General features: G+C 38.3%; 1 protein-coding gene across 1 annotated transcript; it reads right to left on the bottom strand.

The window, feature by feature from the left end:
- Nucleotides 1–589: 589 nt before the first annotated feature.
- Nucleotides 590–14,678, bottom strand: LOC116331089 (dysbindin-A-like). Its single transcript, XM_031753638.2, has 4 exons — nt 14,257–14,678; nt 3,348–3,497; nt 3,060–3,209; nt 590–2,579 (listed from the first exon to the last, which is right to left on the bottom strand). The coding sequence occupies exons 1-4, from the start codon at nt 14,408–14,410 to the stop codon at nt 2,284–2,286; spliced, it is 750 nt and encodes a 249-aa protein (XP_031609498.2). The 5' UTR covers nt 14,411–14,678; the 3' UTR covers nt 590–2,283.
- Nucleotides 14,679–21,226: the final 6,548 nt, after the last annotated feature.

Below are 21,226 nucleotides of genomic sequence, written 5' to 3' on the forward strand. Positions count from 1 at the left end.
ACTAGCAATGTAGTGGGTAGAGGGTGTTTTATTCTTATACATTAAAATATGTCATTTAGGTTGGTGGTGCATTGAAGGCCCACCACAGCAGTGCTATTTTTAGTCTACTTAAAACCCACAAGGCATTAAAAAGAAAACAATAAGCAATGGATGAAGTCGACAAAAGTAGTCAGAATATGGTTAATAGTGCAGGATTGACTGTGATTCCCACAAGCTATGTGGTTTAAAGCTACATGTTATAGTGTGTTGCTTTTAAGCAATTCAGCAAAAACGCTGCTTGTCATGATAATGGGCAAAACAAAGAAGCCACAGATAGCAGTCGCTTCTAGGAAAGGCGATCCAAAACAAATTTGTCAAACTGGTTGAACTAGAAAGCTAGCTGCTGGGCACTAAAGCAGCCAGTACATTATGGAACAATATATCCTTGTGAGTTGCCATTGACATTTTTTACATGTAGTGAGGTTACTTCTCTTGCAGCCTATTTATTATACAATGCTGGAACATCAGAAACAACAACGAACCAAAATCCACAAAATCTGAAGCAAATGAAAATACTTCCAACTGTTTTTTCCTGTACTTTCTTTCTTTATTTCTTTCTTTATTATTTTTATTTTCATTTTGCAATAAGATGCACACATCATAGCAACACTATATAAAGGTTGTTTTGAAAGTAGTCATAGGGCCGAGCTGGGGAATGCACGAAACGTTTGGCATCTGCGTAGACGCACATTAAGCACTGAGCATTCACGCACAAACCGCTTTCACCTGAGTCACTGCCTCTCCTTCTAGCTATAAATATGCAACGTCCAAAAAACATGTCAAATTGAGAACAGGTGCCACCTGCATAGTTCAATAATGCAACACTAGTAGTACTGAAAACATATGAAGTTGCCACAAGAACAAATAACCATGCATTTGTAAATATAATATTTCCATTCATGATTCTGTAGTTCCCACATGCATAAAGCAATAATTTAAAAACTCTTAAAGAAATATAGGTTTTGGCAGAAGGAGGAGGGTATTCACTGGGACTCGCTTTGGTGACTCATTTGTAATATTCTTCTTTTGATCTTTTCATCACAACGAGGAGAGTGCCCTGTCTTTTATTGTGTATTTTCCACTTTGAACTCTGTATAGGCACATTACCCTTCAAGCCAGATGCTGGCAGATTGAACACTTGCACAAAGGCATTCTCACACTTAGGACAAAGAAGTCACAGATAATGGGCTAAACAGCTCACTCTAACTTTTCTTCTTTTACTTCGATCACTGAGGTCTCAAGGTTAAAAGTGGAGCTTCACTTATAAAAATGTTTTTACTTACTTGTTTTAACTTTAACTTTTATCTTTCTGTGCTGGATAAAGACTTTCTCCTTTCTAGACTCTCTCACACTCAGAATTACTTTCTCTTTCTCGAGAGGAAGAACTGAAGAGAGCGACGTGTTGTTTTAACCTTGCTTAAATGTGTACACATATACATAGCAGACATAAAGTTAAGTATAAATGCACCCTTCTGGAAGTGTAAAGTTAAGAATTGAGCTGTATTATGCAGCTTTTGATTTTCATAAAAGTCTTTCCAGCACAGGTTATTTAGGTTTCATAGTCACACCCCTTTGAAATGACCCACACCTTAAGGAAGGTGTTCATAGAGAAGTCTGATAACTTGCATGGTGGGAATAGTATCTGTTGCACTATAATTGCCAATAAAGAAGAAAAAGATGATCCAAGGTGCCCAGAATTTTTACGTTTCAGTGTGAAACATAAGAAGGCTTTATATTGTTACTACAGTTCTCTTGAATTTCCCTTTTCATGTATGCAAGCCATTTATAAAGATTGGTTTACTCAGCAAATACAATTTCAATTCAGTTTTGTTCCTCACACGGCTGCCTGGAACCTGTAGCTTCAAAAATGGGGAGGAGGGAAAGTTCCCTCCGGCAGTAAGATTTGTGTAGCTTCACCTTTGAGCCATTTCCTCTTAACCAAAACAAGTTACTGCATGAACATGGAATGTCCCATATTGAAATTTGCATAGAAGCGCATTAGTGACACAGCCTCTAGGAATTTCAGTTAGTAATTAATTCATTAAGTATCCCACAGTTATTTGGAAAATTAAAAAGGGTGTACACTAAATTGCAAAGGAAGATTCTGGACAAGTACACTTTCAAAAAACAGAACTTTTCCGCTGGGCCAGCCATGCTGGGGTTTGCATCCATGTGGAGGAAATTCAATTACAGAAAGAGAGAGACACACACAGAGAGAGATTTTTGCTCCTAAGTGATTCAAATTTAGGCGTTATCATGATTAGTCGGATGGTATCTTTCCTCAGCTTCTTCATCGTCTGATTCTTCATCCCTAGTTTGGGGCACAGAGGTCAGCAGCAGAGTGTCCGCATGGACTTCTTCATCATCCGACTGGATCACAGGTGTGTCCACGCCACTCGCGCTGCTATCACTGGAAGCGGACGATGTAGACGAAATGCGAGACTGCGAGCTACGGAACGGCTCATTTTGTCGTTTCAGGGATGCACACTCCCTGTAGACAACCTCGGCATCTTCATCGTCTTCATCGTCTTCCTCACCCTCTGCAATTAAAGTCTGTTAGAATATGTTGGTACCTGTCACCATGTTTAAAGTCTGAACAGGGTTTGATCAGGTTCACCCAAATGCCCCTCAATGTCATATAAAGCCTTTAACTTTTGACCCGAACTGCCCTGCAGTGTTATTCAAGCAAGTTTTGTCCAGAGAAGTAACCAAAAATGTCAGTACACCTAAATATTAGAATATATGAATCAAGACACTATTTCAGCACAGCACTGTGTCATTGTTTGACCAAAAATAAAAACAAAACAAAAACATTTTCGTAACACAATGTCCTATTTTGAAAACAACGTTTTTTAAGAAAGAATTGTTAAAAAAGTCATCAACAAATGTACACAGATCTTGAAAGGGCCAGAGTAAGTGGTGTGCTTAAAAAATGTCTGCATGGGAAATCTATATACAAAATGTCTTTTGAATAGTATAGTGGCAGCAGATTAATTGTGCCCGGGAGGCAAACGGTGCACCTGGTAGTGGAGACGCCGGAGCTCCCTCATCTGCTTCTGAGCCTGAGTTCAGGAACACATCAAGGGCTTCATGATCCGATACATCCATCAGGTCCATCTGCTCAAGAGTGTCCACATTCACCTCCATCGAAGAGATACTACCCATGGGGGCTGCATGAACAGGATATAACTCACATGCTATATATATATATGTATATATATATGTGTGTGTGTGTATGTGTAAAATTATATGCGTGTGTGCTTGTGTGTATCTATATTTATATATATGATATAGATAGTGTCACTCACGTTTCCTGTGGTCAATCTGCAGCTGGGCAGTAGGTAAGTAATTGTCCATGTCATGCTGGTAGACCTCTTCAAAAAAGCGCTGTCTCTCTCTTAGTTTTAGGTGTTGAGCAGAGTCATTGTTTAACAGCCTCTGAGTCTTGTCTGTCTCAGCTGATCAAGCAAAGAGAAAAAGACAAGAAAGCACATTAAAGCACTGGCTTTACATTCCTTACAATGTAGCACTGTGTTATACTAATAACTAGGAACACGTGTGTCTTTTCTAGGGCACAAAATGTAGGTTTCTTTTCCTGATACATAAAGGCTCTAGAAGGGCAGTTCTTATGAATGCAACATAATCTGTTGCATAACGACATAAGCGATCAGTAGTAGTGGAGTAGTTTCATAAATCAACCTAAAATAATCCTTATAACCTCATATTTTGATTCATTCTGTTCGGCTTTTACATGGAGTTATGTTAAAACAGCAATTTTCATCAAAGTTGACGAACAGGTGAAAGGTCAAAGGATCACATCACCTCACATTCTATTTCATTGTCTGCATCTTTAGCAGCATGGAGCCACCCTATCCTTGGTAGTTGAGGTGTGTTATATATACCTCATACCTTATATACCTGAGCTGCGATACAGGATTAAAAACTAAGCAAGAAAATCTATTGTGTAGAGGAATTTTTCTAATGGTCGCCTCGTAAAATCAATAAAGAAATAAAGGGACAACAAAGGTTTCTTTTCTTGTTTTTGTTTTTTTGTTCTCTTCAATTCCAACCCATACCATGAAACAGACGACATATGCCAAATGAATTCCAGAAATGTGAGTGTAGCTTGCCGGTCAGACTGGTAAATAATAATACGTTTCTTTTACTGGTAAATAATAACTGCGCAACTGTCATGCAAAGAAAAACAAGTGTCAACAGATGTTGACAACATAACTTTGAATACATAACTCATGATAAAGTAAAAGTAAAACGCTGAATGTTTCTAAATGTTTAACTGCTACAGAGAAGGAAACCAAAGCTCTGTTATGCTGTGGTTTGGGTCCTTACAAATTAGTGCAAATGTTTTTAAGGTGTTTATTATATCCTTAATGAAAGAAATGAAATAATTTCTATTCTAGTGGAATTGGTCTCTCAGGGGAAAAAATCCCAGGATTTACAAGCTGATTTGAGTATGAAAAGCATGCACATTATTTGCTTTTGCTTAAATTTCATCACATCTTGTCCCAGTTGGACATCTTGTCATGATCCTGGGTCCGTTTGACCCAGCGTTTTGTGTTTTTCTATTTAGTGTGATTTTTGTTCTGTTCTTTTTCTGTTTTGTGTTTTCTCTGTTCGGCCCGTGTGTGTCCTTGTATGTGTAGTTCCTGTTTTATTGTGACAGTCTGTCTTATGTCAGTGTGTCCTGTTTACGTTCCCCCACCTCGTCAGCTGTTATGTCTCCCAGGTGTGTTCCCTCCTGTTTCCCATCCCCTGATTACTGGTGTGTATTTATTGTGTGTGTTCACTCGTCCTCGTTGCTGGTTCGTCTGTGTTGTTTCCCTCGATGTCCCTCGTCTCCCCATTCGTGTTTCCTCGGACCTCCCTGCATTTCCGTTTCCGGTTTGCTTTATTAGTTTTCCCAGTTTAGGTTTACCTGTTTGTGTCACTCGCCATTTCTGTTCATTCACCTTACTGTTAATAAAGACTCACCTGCACCAGAGCTGCCGCCTTTTGGGTCCTCTCTATAACCTCCACACGCCTGCCACACCGGGCGTGACACATCTATTGCAGACACCTTGTCAGACAGCTTACCAAGATATTTTACGTTGGTCGTTTCCCGTATTTGTCACCACTCAGCACTCTATGTAATGCAGTATAATAAGTATAATAAGTTTCATCTTCTTAAATTCAATTTGTATGACTGTGGATTGATTCAGCGTACCTTTTTTAGTTTTGTCAGCAACTTTCACATTGTCTTTTAAGGCTGTGTGAAAGTCATTGGTGTTGCGGTGTAGTTCACACCTAACTATCATGTCAAGTGCTGACTAGTAACAAAATTCTGTATCTGTTCGTTAATATGGAAAGATGCAGGACAACAAACACAGCTTCAAAATGTGTCTCTAACAGCACTCAAAATTGTGTTAGCCTCAAAATTTTGTGTCTGATATGTTTAGTGAGTAAGTAAAAAGAATGGATCGTTTACTATTCCGAAGCGTGTTGTTCAATCCCTAGCACCTTCAGTCTTTTTTTTAGTATCCTAGGACAAGCTACTGAAAGTTGTTTTGCATACATACATTGTAGTGTGTGTGTGTGTGTGTGTGTGTGTGTGTGTGTTTGAGTCTTTGACAAAGTGTTTGAAGGCATAAAATGAAAGTGCTGTATGAGTGGGTGAATGAGGCTTGTAGGAGAAGGTGCTTTGAATACTCAGATGAAGTAGAAAAATACTATACGTAGCAGTTAATTTACCAATGTTTTCTTGCAGCTACAGTGGCTTGCAAAAGTATTCGGCCCCCTTGAACTTTTCCACATTTTGTCACATTACAGCCACAAAATGAATCAATTTTATTGGAATTCCGTGAAAGACCAATACAAAGTGGTGTACACGTGAGAAGTAGAACGAAAATCATACATGATTCCAAACATTTTTACAAATAAATAACTGAAAAGTGGGGTGTGCGTAATTATTCAGCCCCTGAGTCAATACTTTGTAGAACCACCTTTTGCTGCAATTACAACTGCCAGTCTTTTAGGGTATGTCTCTACCAGCTTTGCACATCTAGAGACTGAAATCCTTGCCCATTCTTCTTTGCAAAACAGCTCCACAACTGCTCTGTGATGGCCTCAGAGGTTGTCTAAGAGAATATTGGGAGCAAAAACACCATGAAGTCCAAAGAACACACCAGACAGGTCAGGGATAAAGTTATTGAGAAATTTAAAGCAGGCTTAGGCTACAAAAGATTTCCCAAGCCTTGAACATCCCACGGAGCACTGTTCAAGCGATCATTCAGAAATGGAAGGAGTATGGCACAACTGTAAACCTACCAAGACAAGGCCGTCCACCTAAACTCACAGGCCGAACAAGCGAGCGCTGATCAGAAATGCAGCCAAGAGGCCCATGGTGACTCTGGACGAGCTGCAGAGATCTACAGCTCAGGTGGGGGAATCTGTCCATAGGACAACTATTAGTCGTGCACTGCACAAAGTTGGCCTTTATGGAAGAGTGGCAAGAAGAAAGCCATTGTTAACAGAAAACCATAAGAAGTCCCATTTGCAGTTTGCCACAAGCCATGTGGGGGACACAGCAAACATGTGGAAGAAGGTGCTCTGGTCAGATGAGACCAAAATGGAACTTTTGGCCAAAATGCAAAACGCTATGTGTGGCGGAAAACTAACACTGCACATCACTCTGAACACACCAGCCCCACTGTCAAATATGGTGGTGGCAGCATCATGCTCTGGGGTGCTTCTCTTCAGCAGGGACAGGGAAGCTGGTCAGAGTTGATGGGAAGAGGATGGAGCCAAATACAGGGCAATCTTGGAAGAAAACCTCTTGGAGTCTGCAAAAGACTTGAGACTGGGGCGGAGGTTCACCTTCCAGCAGGACAACGACCCTAAACATAAAGCCAGGGCAACAATGGAATGGTTTAAAACAAAACCTATCCATGTGTTAGAATGGCCCAGTCAAAGTCCAGATCTAAATCAATCGAGAATCTGTGGCAAGATCTGAAAACTGCTGTTCACAAACGCTGTCCATCTAATCTGACTGAGCTGGAGCTGTTTTGCAAAGAAGAATGGGCAAGGATTTCAGTCTCTAGATGTGCAAAGCTGGTAGAGACATACCCTAAAAGACTGGCAGCTGTAATTGCAGCAAAAGGTGGTTCTACAAAGTATTGACTCAGGGGGCTGAATAATTACGCACACCCCACTTTGCAGTTATTTATTTGTAAAAATGTTTGGAATCATGTATGATTTTCATTCCACTCCTCACGTGTACACCACTTTGTATTGGTCTTTCACGTGGAATTCCAATAAAATTGATTCATGTTTGTGGCTGTAATGTGACAAAATGTGGAAAAGTTCAAGGGGGCCGAATACTTTTGCAAGCCACTGTATATGAAATCATTATTACACTTTAAGTTCCCCTTCACTTCTTAACGTTACACTACTTTGTACTAACAGTGAAACTCACTGAAATGGAGAGTATCTTAAATGAGAAATTGTCGTACTTGTATAGTTGCTTTTCCACACTTTATTCTTTGCTATTCTTCTTTCTTTAATACCCTCTTTCCATGTTTGTTTCACTCAGTTCTTATGTAACTTTACCTAATGCAAAGAAATGATGATGCTGGTCTGACCTCTAGTGTTCACAGTCAGACTTACATATAGTTGGTGAATCGGTTCAATGAAGTCTGCTGAAGATTTTAGGGAAATGGAGCTATTTTTCCAATTATTATTATGAAAAATAAGAGAGCATTTGTCCTCAGTTCTGCCACGTGCATTGTCCTCTACTGGGTCAACAGGCTGTGATTGTGTAATTGTGCTACATCTTCCTCAGCAAACACAGGGCCTCTTTCCCCCCAGGCACCCTTAGCTGACACTTTGAGTCATGTCATCATTGTTTTGAGGATATGTGTAAGGGCATGTATGTGTAAATCTGAACGTGTCAGCATGCTCACATGACCGAGTGCTTATGCATTCATGCTATTTAATTTGTATTCTGTCACTCAGTGAACTCAACATGCTTTTGATGTCAGCACATAAAGAGAAGTATTTACTTTTCTGCACTGAGCATTAATGTTCTCCTGTTTGAAAACTAAAGACAACAGCCCATTTGTGTCACCCTGGCTCCTCCTTAAATTTTTCTCTCTCTCTAGAGACCTTGTTAGTCTGTCGGGTACTTTTTTTCTTCCCTGGAAGATTGTGTGTCCACTGTCATCCACAAGTGATAACCCAATATTCTGTCATTCAATTTGTCTGTGAAGGAAGTTCTGTCCCTTTGGCTGCCCCTTTTAAGCAGTTGGTGGGAAGACAGTCAATGGAAAAAAGTGTAGTGTGTTTTTAAGCACAAACCAGTGCCAAACCATAAGTGTAATAAATGATCATGTCAATAATACAATAGCTTAAAAATACAAATATACTCAAACCATCTGACAAACTCAACTGTTCAAAGATTTAAAAAAACAAACACTTGAAACTCACTTGAAGAATGACTTTCATGTTAATACGGCCAATGTCAGAGATGTAATTAACATGTGTATATGTTAACCAAAGCACAAAGTGGTTGGTGGATTTTGCTGGCAGTTGTTAGGTGAAGTGGGTCACAGACAGGGCTTTCTTGTAAGTAATTTGGTCACTATTAGATTGCTGTGATCACCCATTTAGTTTGGAAAAAAATGCTAACTTCTTTGCAAACACTACTATTGGCTGAATGTCAGTAAAGCTTGAAAAAATGTTGACTTTTAAAGTAGAAGTTGGGTCTCACTGCTGCAGACATTATGTTTTAAAAGATGCTTTTACTTTGAAGTGAGACAGTCTCCATTTTGGGTTTGTGTCACACTGTTTGCAGTATCACTCCTACTCGGCGGGCAGCTGGTGTGTGCTTGCAGGTTAGCCTGCGTCTTCCATGCAAACGACCAAAGCAATTGCACTTTCACCTAGTGACTACCACCAACTGTCTGCAGCCAATGGCCAACTAGATGGCAAATACACATTTTTCAATTGCAACTAGTTGTTGACGGGGTTGCCGACCAGTCAAGTCAAGGACTGTGTGACTGGGGCCTTAGCTGATGATTTAGCACTTCATCCTCTCTTCTAAGTCCAAAAAATGAATATGTTGACACACATAAAGCTAAAGTGAAGGCCTTCAAAATGCAGAGAATACTGCAGTGATTACATCTGTTTTTCATATAGAGTTGCTAAAGCTTCAGATGACATGCCTTTACTAGACTACACTCCAAAACAAAGTTGTTCAAATCAACAGTGAATTGCAGGAGGAATAGTATGAAACTTGATATGATATTTGAGTAAATAATGTGAAACATCCAAACTACTAAAATCACCCTGCCACCATCTTGCCACCTGCCAGTGTCCATAAATATTTTAGAGGAATCATTTGGCAACAGTGACATTATTGATACAAATTAAGTACTTACTTACTTACTTAGGAATGATGAAACTTGACAATGATTAAACTGAACAGCTTACATAAAGTTTAGTTTTACCCCTTGGCCATATGGAAGTCTCTTTCTCTCTCTCCCTCTGTATCTCTGTGGCTCTCTTGCCTTCTTCCTCTTTGTCTGTTTATCTAAAAATCATATTGCATTACTCAAGTTGAGTTGACCAACGGACATGTCCAACCCACACACAGTCTCAGCCGCATGTCCCCATCTGTCTGCCCTGACGTGGGAGAGAAACATATATGTAAAAAACTGACTCATTCAGATAACCTTTGAGTTTCCTGCCACACTGCTGTGGAAGACGTGTAGGAGGTATCCATGCAAATTGGCTAAGGTTGCATTACTACCAGGCTATGTGTGAGATGTAGACAGAGTTCATCGCTTCTAGAGGGAAATCCTGTGCTTTTGACAGGGATTATTATTGTTATTAAATCCCTTATTTAAACAGGTTGTCACTGAGATCAAGATATGTTTTTCTTGAAAAACCAGTGAACAAAAGACAAACTAAAGAGTAGACTGACTTGTAGACATGCAGACAGATGATACAAACACACATTGTATACACATGTATACATTATACAAATATATAGTAAATTCCAGGGACTCCTATGTTAAACTAATGAAGAGGACCTAACCTGTTGTTTTCTAGTCAGCATAATGACATCATACTATATCATGCATCATCCAGGTTTTATAGATATAAATTAGATGTTGTAATGATAATACCATCATCTGTGATGGTGTGATAGTGCAGAAGTACCTATGGAATTACCACCTTGCATATCTAGAACAACAACATCAGGGCATATACAGGTTTTAGAGCAACATGTCCTCGCATCCAGACAATGTCTTTTTCAGGGAGGGCCTTGCATATTTTAGCAAGACAGTAGATTAAAGTAGCAGATGCTGCATGGTGGTAAACATGGCCCTGTCACAAATTCTGTGAGACATTTTGCTGCAATTAAATTCAAAGTGATTTACTTTCTTTTTCTTGAAATAGTAAACTTTCTCAGTTTAAGCATAGATGTGTTTTCTATATTCTGTTGTGACAAAAGTGGGGTTGTGAGATTTGCAAATCATTTTCTGTTTTTATTTGGAATTGGGGGTTGAATAAGCATTGCAGCTAATTATAAAATCTCTTTTGACCTGACATTGCAAGTACTGTGTGTAAATTAAATTAAAGACCAGAGTTAAGCAGGAAAGAGAGCCCTATAGATAAACGCCACACAATTTTCAAGACTGATTAAATAGTCGTAAATGGTGGAACACATCCATTTCTGTTCACACTCTACTACTCTTATATAAATGTATGCAGCAAAATACAGGTCACATAGAAAGTGCTTACTAAAGGTGGGTCCACAAAGAGAAAGCAGATGATGTGTGAGTTTTACTTTGTTAGGGAAATGCAGGCCTCAGGACAGGTAGCTTATTAGCAATACAGAAGAAAATAAAATCCAGAGAGTAAATGAAAGGAAAAATACAAGGCTACAAATATGTGGGTTTTAAATTGATTTACCATATTTATTGCAAGTGTTACTGTGTGTTAAAACACAGTGATATAGTTACAGTCACTGATTGAACCAGAAGAAATACTTATGTATAACTGCTGTGTGCAAAAACAACCTTCCATCTCAAACTCATTCTGCAGATGATTATCCTGGAGCTGTAAATGTGCTGTTATCCTTAGTGCTGTATAATAAGATCCATTAATTAGAAATTGACTCCCAATTAGAAGTAAGTAGGTGGTATGCTAATAAACTAGCTATGGTATCTTTTGAATTTCACATCAAACCAGAAAAACACATTACGTAATGCTTTGGTTGCACTTTTGCTCCGGTGCTTTTGATTTTGTGCTGTGCAACCAATGCTTCTTTATATTTTGCTAGGAAAATGGAAATAGCAATTTATTGAACTACGTGCAAACTATTAAATTAAACCATTTCAATATAAATGCAGTATATAAGACAAAACACAGCCTAAACTATCTTGCAAGCTTCCTTGTAATTTATTTAAGTAGTCTCCAGGAATACTGCTGGCAGACCAAGGACATGCTGGAGAGATTATGTCTCTCGGCTGGCCTGAAACGCCTTGGTGTTCCCTGGACAAGCTGGAGGAGGCAAGGGAGAGGGAGGTTTTGATTTTTCTGCTTAGGCTGCTGCCCCTGCGACTCGGCCACAGATAAGTGGAAGAAAATGGGTGGATGAATAGATGGATGGATGGAATCCCATGATGCTTGTGATCTCTTACGTGACGTGTTCCCATCCCCTACCCTGACCCCTCCAGAAATCCTTTCTTGATCTCAACCCACATCATATATACTTAGATCTTACTGTTACATAATACTTGTACCATCCTCATCTGCACACCCTACACTGGACTCCTACTGCACGAGGACTTGGTTCAATGGTTTGTTTGCAGTGCATGTTAATGTGTGCAGCCAGAAAAAGAGAATGAAAGAAAGTTTTTCAAAGAAAGCTGATTGTGGTTCTGCAGCCTGAATCTGCTGTGTATTATCCCTGGTTTAAAGTAACTGTAGTGTCAGTGATTTGAGGATAAAGAGCTTTTTAGGTCTGCTTAACTCAGCTACACCACTTTCTGACAAATACAAAGATGCAGTGCCACCATGCATGTTTGATGCTTTTGTTATCTGACATTGCATAGAAATACTAGAGTTTGCATTAATATTGAAAGTTTTCCTTCTTCTTATACATCCACATTCCACATTCTTTTTCTTTGAAACATTTCTATGCATGCATTGATGTTGATCCCTTCTGCAGTGAACTGAAAAGGTATTGGTGATGTGTGAGTTTCTGAGCTTGGGGATATATATGAATTCCAGGGCCAGAGGTGACAATTAAGCTGAAGCACACGATTTTCTTTTCTTCCTTTTGATCCTCTGATCACCGGGGTATGATGCAGTGTCCTCTTCAGCTGTTCTGCTTCTGATAATCTGCAATGCTTGGCTTTTCTTATTGGATATAAATGTCTTTCTGTGATAACAACATTCATCTTTCAATATATGAATCTGTGTTATTGTAACGGTGCAGCTGTATATCAAGAGTTCTCTGACACTGCACTAGGCGCTGGAAACAAATGTTCCTATTGAACTGGAGAGTCACATGGTGTAACATGTAATCCCCTTGTGGCAAGTGGAAAGAAATCCCATGATCATCTTTCCATTTTCAGTGAATAGAGATTGGGGGCTTGTGCGTGAGAGAGCTGGTACGGCAGTCACACTGCATGACCAATAACATGTGACAGCCCATCCATCTTAAACCCTCCTCCATCTCCTAATTCCCCACCGGAGACCCCCATCTAACAGCAGTATGCAGCTTCATAATTTTTAGAAATTACTACTAGTATTTACTGAGCCAACCACTCCTTTCTCCTGGGTTTGTAGCAACAGTAGTCCATCAAGCATAAATCATTTATGAGTGAGGTCACTGCACCACAACAGCCACCTCCCCCGATGTGCTTCCCCACTCCTTTCGCTGCCCACACTCACATATCCATTAAACACACAGCCATGTGGCAGGTAGTAAATCAAGAATGGTCATTTACAGTATGCAGTTCCACCTCTTACTATAACACCCAGCACCACCATTATACTAGCCTATGTTGTACTACAAGAGACACAGCCTGAAGCCTAGATTAAAGAATACTTGACAGTACATTAATCTACAGTTAAACACATATGTGGCATCACTCTTTTATCTTCTCCACCCATTTATCTTGAAGCCTACTTAACACTTTTTAATGCTTCTTAATGCTTTATTAGTTCTCTCTCATCTCAAATTCCTGTGGTGAGATTATATGTAAACCTCCCCTGACCACCCACTCTCTATATGTCTGATCAAATTTTCTGTTCCCAGGCTGTTCCCATTCCCAAAACCATTAAAGCACTTCACTCACAGCTGAAAACAAAGATGACCTCCAGCCATGCCATTTTTAGGCCAGTCTAAACAGTGCTTTTATCAGACATACATTTTTATTAATCTTCCTGTGTACAGTACTGCCCATACACAACCCCACAGACAAAGACCTTTTTAAAGAGCACATTAATATAGCACATTACTCTGTGGACACTTTAACATTACACTGGTTCAATTATAAATCTGACTGTGTTTTCCCAGAAAGTAAATCAGTGTCAGCAGATCTTTCCTGTTTCTATAAGAAGAACCTCTTAAGCTTTGTCGGAATCTAAGAACTAGTTCTTATCCTTTTACTGTGATTAAACAACATCAGCGTTACTCATGTTGTACTTCTGTCCAGCTCATTTAACAGAAAGGAATCATCATATAAACTGATAAATGAATCATGGGTAATAATTTATTACCAGATTTCAGTAACAGTCTTTAAATAAAGTTAACATAACATGCATGTCATACCTACTGTCTACCTACAAAGTAGAGTGCATGTTGTTTTGCTATCTTATAAAAGAGCTTAATGATGCTAAATGAAAGATGTCATATGAAGGAGATGTAAAATATATTTTGAGGCTCTGGATGTTGGGTTGTGAGTCATGTTCCACTAGGAGGAAATTAGAAACCTCAGTGCAGTTGTATATTAAGACTTTCATTGCCTGGAATATTCTGAAATGTGCTCTTGAAAGCAATTTGTTAAACTACCCTCGTAAATTGAAAAAGAGCTACAATACTAAATTACTCTGCAGAGTAATTTCCAGTGTGGATCATAAAGTTATGCACTGGTCTGTTTATGGCTTTGTTTTTCTAACTACATTTCTGTTAACTCATTTACTTACATGCCTGGCGTTTGTTGAGGTTAGTTGACCCAGCAGACGACATGGTTCGGTGGTGTGGGACTGGTTGAAGAGCTTTGAAGGTGTTGAATTTGTCTAGTCCTCTCCTGTCAAGGCTCCAGGACAGGATGCTGGTGTGTTTGTAGAGGGTGGTCATCTAGCCATTACATCTCCTGGCTTTGGTACATTTGGTTATTAAAGATGTAACATTCACATTATCTCCCTTTGCTCTTTTCTGTCTTTTCTTCTGCTCTGCCTTTCCTGCTGTGCTCGCTGACTCTTCCTCTCCCCTCCCTTTCTGATCGCCTTTGCTGTTTTTTCTAGGTTTTCCCTCTCACTGCTTCACACTTTCATCTTGGCTGCCTCTCGGTGTCTCACACGCACACACACAGTCTTGCTCATTCTGTCAGACAAGCTCAGTTGTGTTGTAGGGTGGCGTGTGTGTGTGTGTGTGTGGCTTGAAGGGGTTGATAGTGGGCTAGAGCACTGTGGCCTGTACCAACTGCTTATGAGGGGGGTCATCAGGATATCTGGATCAGGATGAGTATAGTCTTTTTACATAACACTGAGGAGTGTACCAAATATAAAAGCCTCCAATTTCAGTCATCCTTGTTTAGCATACTTTTTTATTATTTACAAAAATAACACAGTTTTGCTTTGGAAGTGAACTCTAATAAGAAAACCATAAGAAAAAAAAAACATGACTGACTCTATCATGTTCTCACAGGGTGAAAAAGCTGACAAAAGTCAAAATATCAAGGTAACATTAGTCAATAGATTTCTGAGTTAACTCACCTTGTGACAGATGTGTGTTCTGCTTCCAGTAAAGAAAACAAAATATTGTTTTTTCAACCACAGTACCACCTTCTGGCATTAAGGAAGTGCAGTCAGGCATGGCAAAATGCAAGGTGTGACTAATTTGTCTGCTGGGACATTATTCTTTTACATCGTTGCTTTGGAAACTATTTGTCCATGAGTATGTTTTATCTGTTTCTGTTAGTGTGACATTTTAAGTTTGATAAAATGTAGTTCAACCCAAGTAATTCAAATTTGTCAAGTGTGGAGTGACGGCATTTTCTTCTACATTCATTTATAAACATTTGTACTGTATAATAAATGGGAAAACTTAAATACTGATGTAAACATATTATTAAAAAACAAAAAGAGGATAATTAGTTATGTGAAGCTTCAATAAACTAAAAAAAGTTATGCCCTGCTTTTATTGGAAAAGTTCATAGTGTGCGATATCTACTTACAGTAGCTTTGAAAATGGAAACCGGTTGCAAGGACAGAATATTGTTGACTTTTCAGGAGTTCTGGCAACTTAACTTAGCTTTTTGCCTAAGTTGAATATTCCTTTTAGCAGTAAAATTAAAGCTTCAGTGGCAGGCATTTTTACCTTCAGAAACACAGAGGTTTCTGTTGTCATGTACAGAATGAAAAGGTCATTAAAAATACACACGTTACCTAAAATACTTGTTTAAATGCACACATTTACACTTCGTACATGTGAGATGGAGTTAAGAGGCACTTAGCATCATTGCAGGACCATACTCTCCCTTTCTCAGTAAGAGCCTTCAAACATTCAGTTACATCACACTTCAGCTGCAAGAGGCTGTTCCAGTTAAACCACTAATGTCATTGAAAACAGTGCAGACTATGTAAGGAGAAGAGAAATAAGATATGACTGATGGTGTAGTTTTTCTATGAAATCTGAGGTTCTCAGTATATTCTTCAAGTTGCACAGCTCAACAGGCAATCTGTTTAGATTTATAACTGAAGGCACTCCAACTCAGCAGTGTCCTGTACAGACTTACAGTAACTCTTATGGTGGCTGACGTTTCTAAAAAGAGAAAGATTTTGCTCTCAACATATAAACCCTCATCCACTTAGAGTATGTTAGCGTACTTCTCAACAACTCACAATCCCTCATTTGTGAGTTAATATTGGCACCTGCAGGTGAAGGTTGTGTATTACAGCTTATTTTAGTTCACATATCAACAGAAACAGATTTTTCGAAAACTCAGTTTCTGCATTTACACGTGGACAATGAAAACAGAGATTTTTAAAATTTTTTAAAATATTTGTGAGATATTATGCATTTTGTGCACATGTACTCACACACACATAAATGTATTGTGTTGTCCATAGAAGGGAGTTTTGTTATACAAAGACTGGGAAGCAGAATAAGTTTTTAAAATGTGGAATGATACCTGAAATGTTACGAATATATTTACATTTATTGATAGACATAACAAACAACTTTTAACTTATTGGGCCACAATGTAATAAAAAGTTGAAAATAGTATCAACAAGCCCAGGAGAGATTTGCATGCTGTTGCTGATGCAGCAGCATGGAAGGTAGGTAAGGTAAAGGCTTGCACATGTAAAAACTGAAACATGCTCCTGTAATTGCACTATAGGCTATATGCTGGATTGGAATTACTGACAGCAACAATTTGCAGAAAGGAAGATAGGAAACAGCCATACGCAATGCAATGCAGGAACCCCGACTCCTTTTATTATAGAGGAGAGCTTCCAGGATTGGTATCGTGACGGGATCGTAGACGACCCTGTGTACAATCGAAATGATTGACAAATGCAACTAGTAGCAAGAAAATGACAAAGACATGAGCACAATTGCATGAAGGCATCTACAAGGAAAATTACAGGTGAGCAGTGAGATTTCAAGTAGGCGGCATGGAGACCGACTGACCTGAAGAAGTTGGGAGAAAAAAGCTAGCTATCAGAAAAAAAGCTGGTGTCCATTCACTTTAGACAATTTTCCATGCAGATGAGTTAATTTACCCTGACCAAAAAATTTCAGTTGTACTTGAATGCTCACTAAAAATTCACAGTCACTAACTGTATAAGCCTCTGTTACTGTACTTTTATTAAGAGCATTAAACCTTAAGAGCAACAGGTAGGACTCTTTCAGCTTCTCCGCTGAGTTTAAATTGTTATTAAATAGGATTATGCCCTTTCTCCACATTTGTGTGGACAGTAACAGTAAAGTAAAACATTTGAATCAATTAAAAAAAGCATCAACAATCCATTACTAGTGTTAACTGAAGAAGAGAAGATTGAGAAAACTGAAAAAAAGACTGATATACCAGTATATCAGTACTGACGCAAATTCACTGAAATGCAGCTGACATACTGATAACAGGGATGGTGCCCACAAAACAAAACTGGGTTTAACCAAAGCTGTCTGGTTAAAAAAAGGCTGTCTGTGTGGAAGCTGTTTATCTCTGTTTGTAACAAACATTAAAACTATTTAAACTCTGGTAAACAGTCTGAAACAAACCAGCATCTCCTTTAATTTTTCATCTTTGTTCAGTATTTTGATGTTAAAATATTTAGTTAATTATACCACTACTGCTTTTACTCAGCAAAAGATTAGAAAATATAGCAAAGCCTAATACTTATGAGTTGAAAACAAATGATGATTTTAGGAAGTTAAAATATATGCTTAATTTCCTTTTGACTGTGGCAAAAGCATCATCAAACAGGATATTGATCTGGTCAGATAAATAGCAGAAGGGGTTGTTATGGTGTTAATTAATCAATTAAATTAACAATAAGTTCACTTAAGGGGCAACAATGAGAAACACCCCAAAACAAGAATGTTACTAGCAAAATTATAGCAAAAAGGACTAGCGGGGTGCATCATTTGTTCACTTTAAATTTGGGGGTGTCTTTGAATTCAGCCCTCTGTAGGTTGATCATTTTCATTTCCATTAAATGATATGGCTTGATTTCATTTTCCAGCCCATATCAGTAGAGACGTCTAGCATGTTTTTTTTTTTCATGTATTGAGAGGTGTTGTCAATGTTTCTTTAATTTTTTTGAGCACTAATGGCAGTAAAACAAAATTAAAAGTTAGTAAAATTGAATATCAGGCACAAAAGACATAGACTTCCAAAAAAAAAACAGGAATTAACTGAAACATGAAAATAATAACACAGAGACAGAGACTTAAAATGAGGCAGAACAAACTGAAATTCAAGAACCGAACTAGATAGCAAAGCTAAAACTAAGGATAGCCTGAGGGTATAGAAGCGAAGTGTGAATATCTGCAAAAAATAAAAATACAGTAAAAAATTCAAAACTGTAACCAAGAACTTGAACTAATAACTTAGATTCAAAATACTTAATAACATAAATGTCCACAACTCAAAATGCTGGGTTAAAAGACCCAGACCATGACAGTTTTACTGACACAGTCCGTGTTGATCACAAGAGCAAAAGATACATGTATGATTGTGATCACACAGACACACACACGCCATCTGGTCTCTTGATTTGTGCTGTAGTGACATCCACACGCTTTCTGGTTGCTTGATCATAATCTCCCTTCTATTCCTGGGTTCTGGTCAAACAGAAACTTTCAAGATATTGCAGAAATTTTGTCTGCGGTGGTTATTATGCTGTGATGTAGCTGTAATTTTGTGGTTCATCTTATCTTTGCCCAAGTCACCAAATCAAGCTTGATGATGTTCTGCAACCATGCTGAAAAGATGGCTGTACAGAGTCACTCATTCACTCTCACTTCACTTTTAATTTTAAACTGGTCTTATCTTACACAAAGTGTATGTGCAAAAATTATTGGACAAATTGCTTGCATGAAAATACAGGCCTTTGTAAACTGGAAAGTCAGCCAATCTAATCTACTATGCAGCATTTGTGGGCAGGTCTTTACTCTCCCAGTCAAGCTGTCTCTGATGCTCAGAGCACTTTGACACAGCATATCAAGGAGTGTGGAGCAAGATGAGGATTATTACCCTGTTTCTGTTGGTAGGCATAACATTCTAACATAACATAAATTGAGTGGTTGATAGTTTTTCAGTAATATTTTTGTATTACATCTAATACATTTTAAGGTTGCATCAAACCGCATAGAACAGCTTTATGCAAAGATGAAGGTAAACAGATGAAAAAAACCAGCAGAACTTATTCTATGCAGTGTGTTACATATTGTGAACTATGAACGTTCCAACACAGAATAAATACGAAAAATTCATATGTTAAAAGCAAAGTGAAGTGAAGCAGTCTTCTAGTCATCTGAAGGTCACTGGTCTGTCCTTTTTCAGATGCTGGCATCTTTGAGATGAGAGTTTTTATATATGATGAAAATAAGCATAATGATAACTTCACTACATAGTTATAGTTTATATCCGCAAAAAGAAAATGTAATGCATTGACTAAAAGTCTCACTCAGTTTCCAGTTTTGATTTATAACTTTTCATAATGTTCTAAATGTTTTTAATTGATAAATGGTTTGGACTGCAGATAGACCTGTTCAACTCTTCTACTACAAAGCCATGCTGTTGTAATTGATGCACTATGCAGAAATAAGCAAGGCTTTCCCTTGCCTACAACCTGTATATAACTTTCAGCACTGCTGGTGGCTTTCCAGATGTGTAAGCTGTCAATTTCATAGGTTCTTTTACACCAACGTATCTTCAGAAATGCAGGCCTTTGAGATTTGCTGGCACTTTATATCTAATGCTCATAAATAAGATGCGACTAGAAACATTTGCTGTTTGTTACACAAGTTGAAATTTTGGCAAACACCAGACAAATGAATTTAGTCATCCAATATTAATATAACATTTTATAAATTTGTTCACAAAACAAAAAAGCACTTTATTTTGACAGAACTAATCCAACACTAAAAGCGGCTCTCGCTGTGAAATTTTTTTAATACATTTTTTTGAATCATCCAAATAACAGAGGTTCTATTGAAATTCCAGGTGTATAATTTGACAGAGGTTTATTTGTAGCGTAAACAAACAGTTTAATACAGTGCATGGGGAGAGCGATGAGGGATAGCAGAGTGTGAACTGTAATGACAGACAAGCTATTGATCCAATACCAGTACCAGCATTGGTATCAATAATATCAATATTTGTATTGATCAGCTCAACTGAATTAATTGCCCACAACTCAGCCGTTGTACCCATACTAAGCGAAGAATTGCTGGATATCTTGATATACATATGGATAATATCAACTGGTCTCACATGGGACTTTACATACTGCTTGGATAGCTCTGGACTGCAGCAGCATACTTATTTTGTTGGTGGTGCTAGTGCCACTTCTATTCATTTTACTGGCTTTAATCACCACATCACTTTCCAAAACAATCTGCCACGTGTCATTTCATTTACCGTTATCAAGGACATTCATTAAAATGCTTTTTCAAGTGATATGAGTGAATTTATGACTGTGGGTTAACAGCCTTACTGTCTTGAGCAAGAATTAAACACTCAGTCTTGTCTGCATTCAGCTGCAGAAAATTGTTTGGCATCCCATGCCTAATGGCAGAACATATAATTAAAATAACAAGGGTCTTAAAACTGATCCTTGTGGAACACCGCATGAAAATTCACCTCCATCTGACCTAAAGTTTCCTACTGAAACCAAAAGTGATCTATCCTCCAGAAATAAGGTGAATCATTTAAGGACAGATCCAGATATCGCTACCATATGATTTAAGCAATGGATTAAGATCTGATGATCAACAGTATCAAAGGCTGCGCTAAGGTCCAGTGGACCTTGCAATCACCCCTGTCCGTGGCCATCAAAAGGTCATTTGTTACTTTAAGGAGAGCTGCTTCTGTGGAGTGTAACTTCTTGCTCATTTGCTTACTGCTTACTAAAATGTCATTTTTAATTGTTTTGATTGTTGGGGGTTTCTTTTTATTATTGTAATATGAAGCGCCTTGAGGCAACAGCTGTTGAATTGGCGCTATACAAATAAAATTTAATTGAATTTAGAAGTAAAGCAGCATCTATCAATTATATAGGAGTTTTATTGAAGTTGAAATAGTTTTTAAACCATCTTCATGATACCAAATATGACTCTTGCCATTATATTTTTCTGTTGGATATAGGTTGCCTTTGAAGCCATGGCAGATTCTTATGGTAGCAACCACGACAGAAATTCTAAACAGGTAAATGTTGTTTT

This window comes from Oreochromis aureus, linkage group 20, assembly GCF_013358895.1.
Source record: "Oreochromis aureus strain Israel breed Guangdong linkage group 20, ZZ_aureus, whole genome shotgun sequence".
NCBI lineage: Eukaryota > Metazoa > Chordata > Actinopteri > Cichliformes > Cichlidae > Oreochromis > Oreochromis aureus.

Excerpts from the sequence above, each read along its gene's own strand:
- LOC116331089 (XM_031753638.2), bottom strand. The coding sequence starts at position 14,410 with ATGACCACCCTCTACAAACACACCAGCATCCTGTCCTGGAGCCTTGAC. Across the intron at positions 3,498-14,256 it reads CCTCAACAAACGCCAGGCAT|CTGAGACAGACAAGACTCAG; the intron begins GTAAGTAAATGA and ends TTGCTTGATCAG. Across the intron at positions 3,210-3,347 it reads GCAGATTGACCACAGGAAAC|CCCCCATGGGTAGTATCTCT; the intron begins GTGAGTGACACT and ends CTGTTCATGCAG.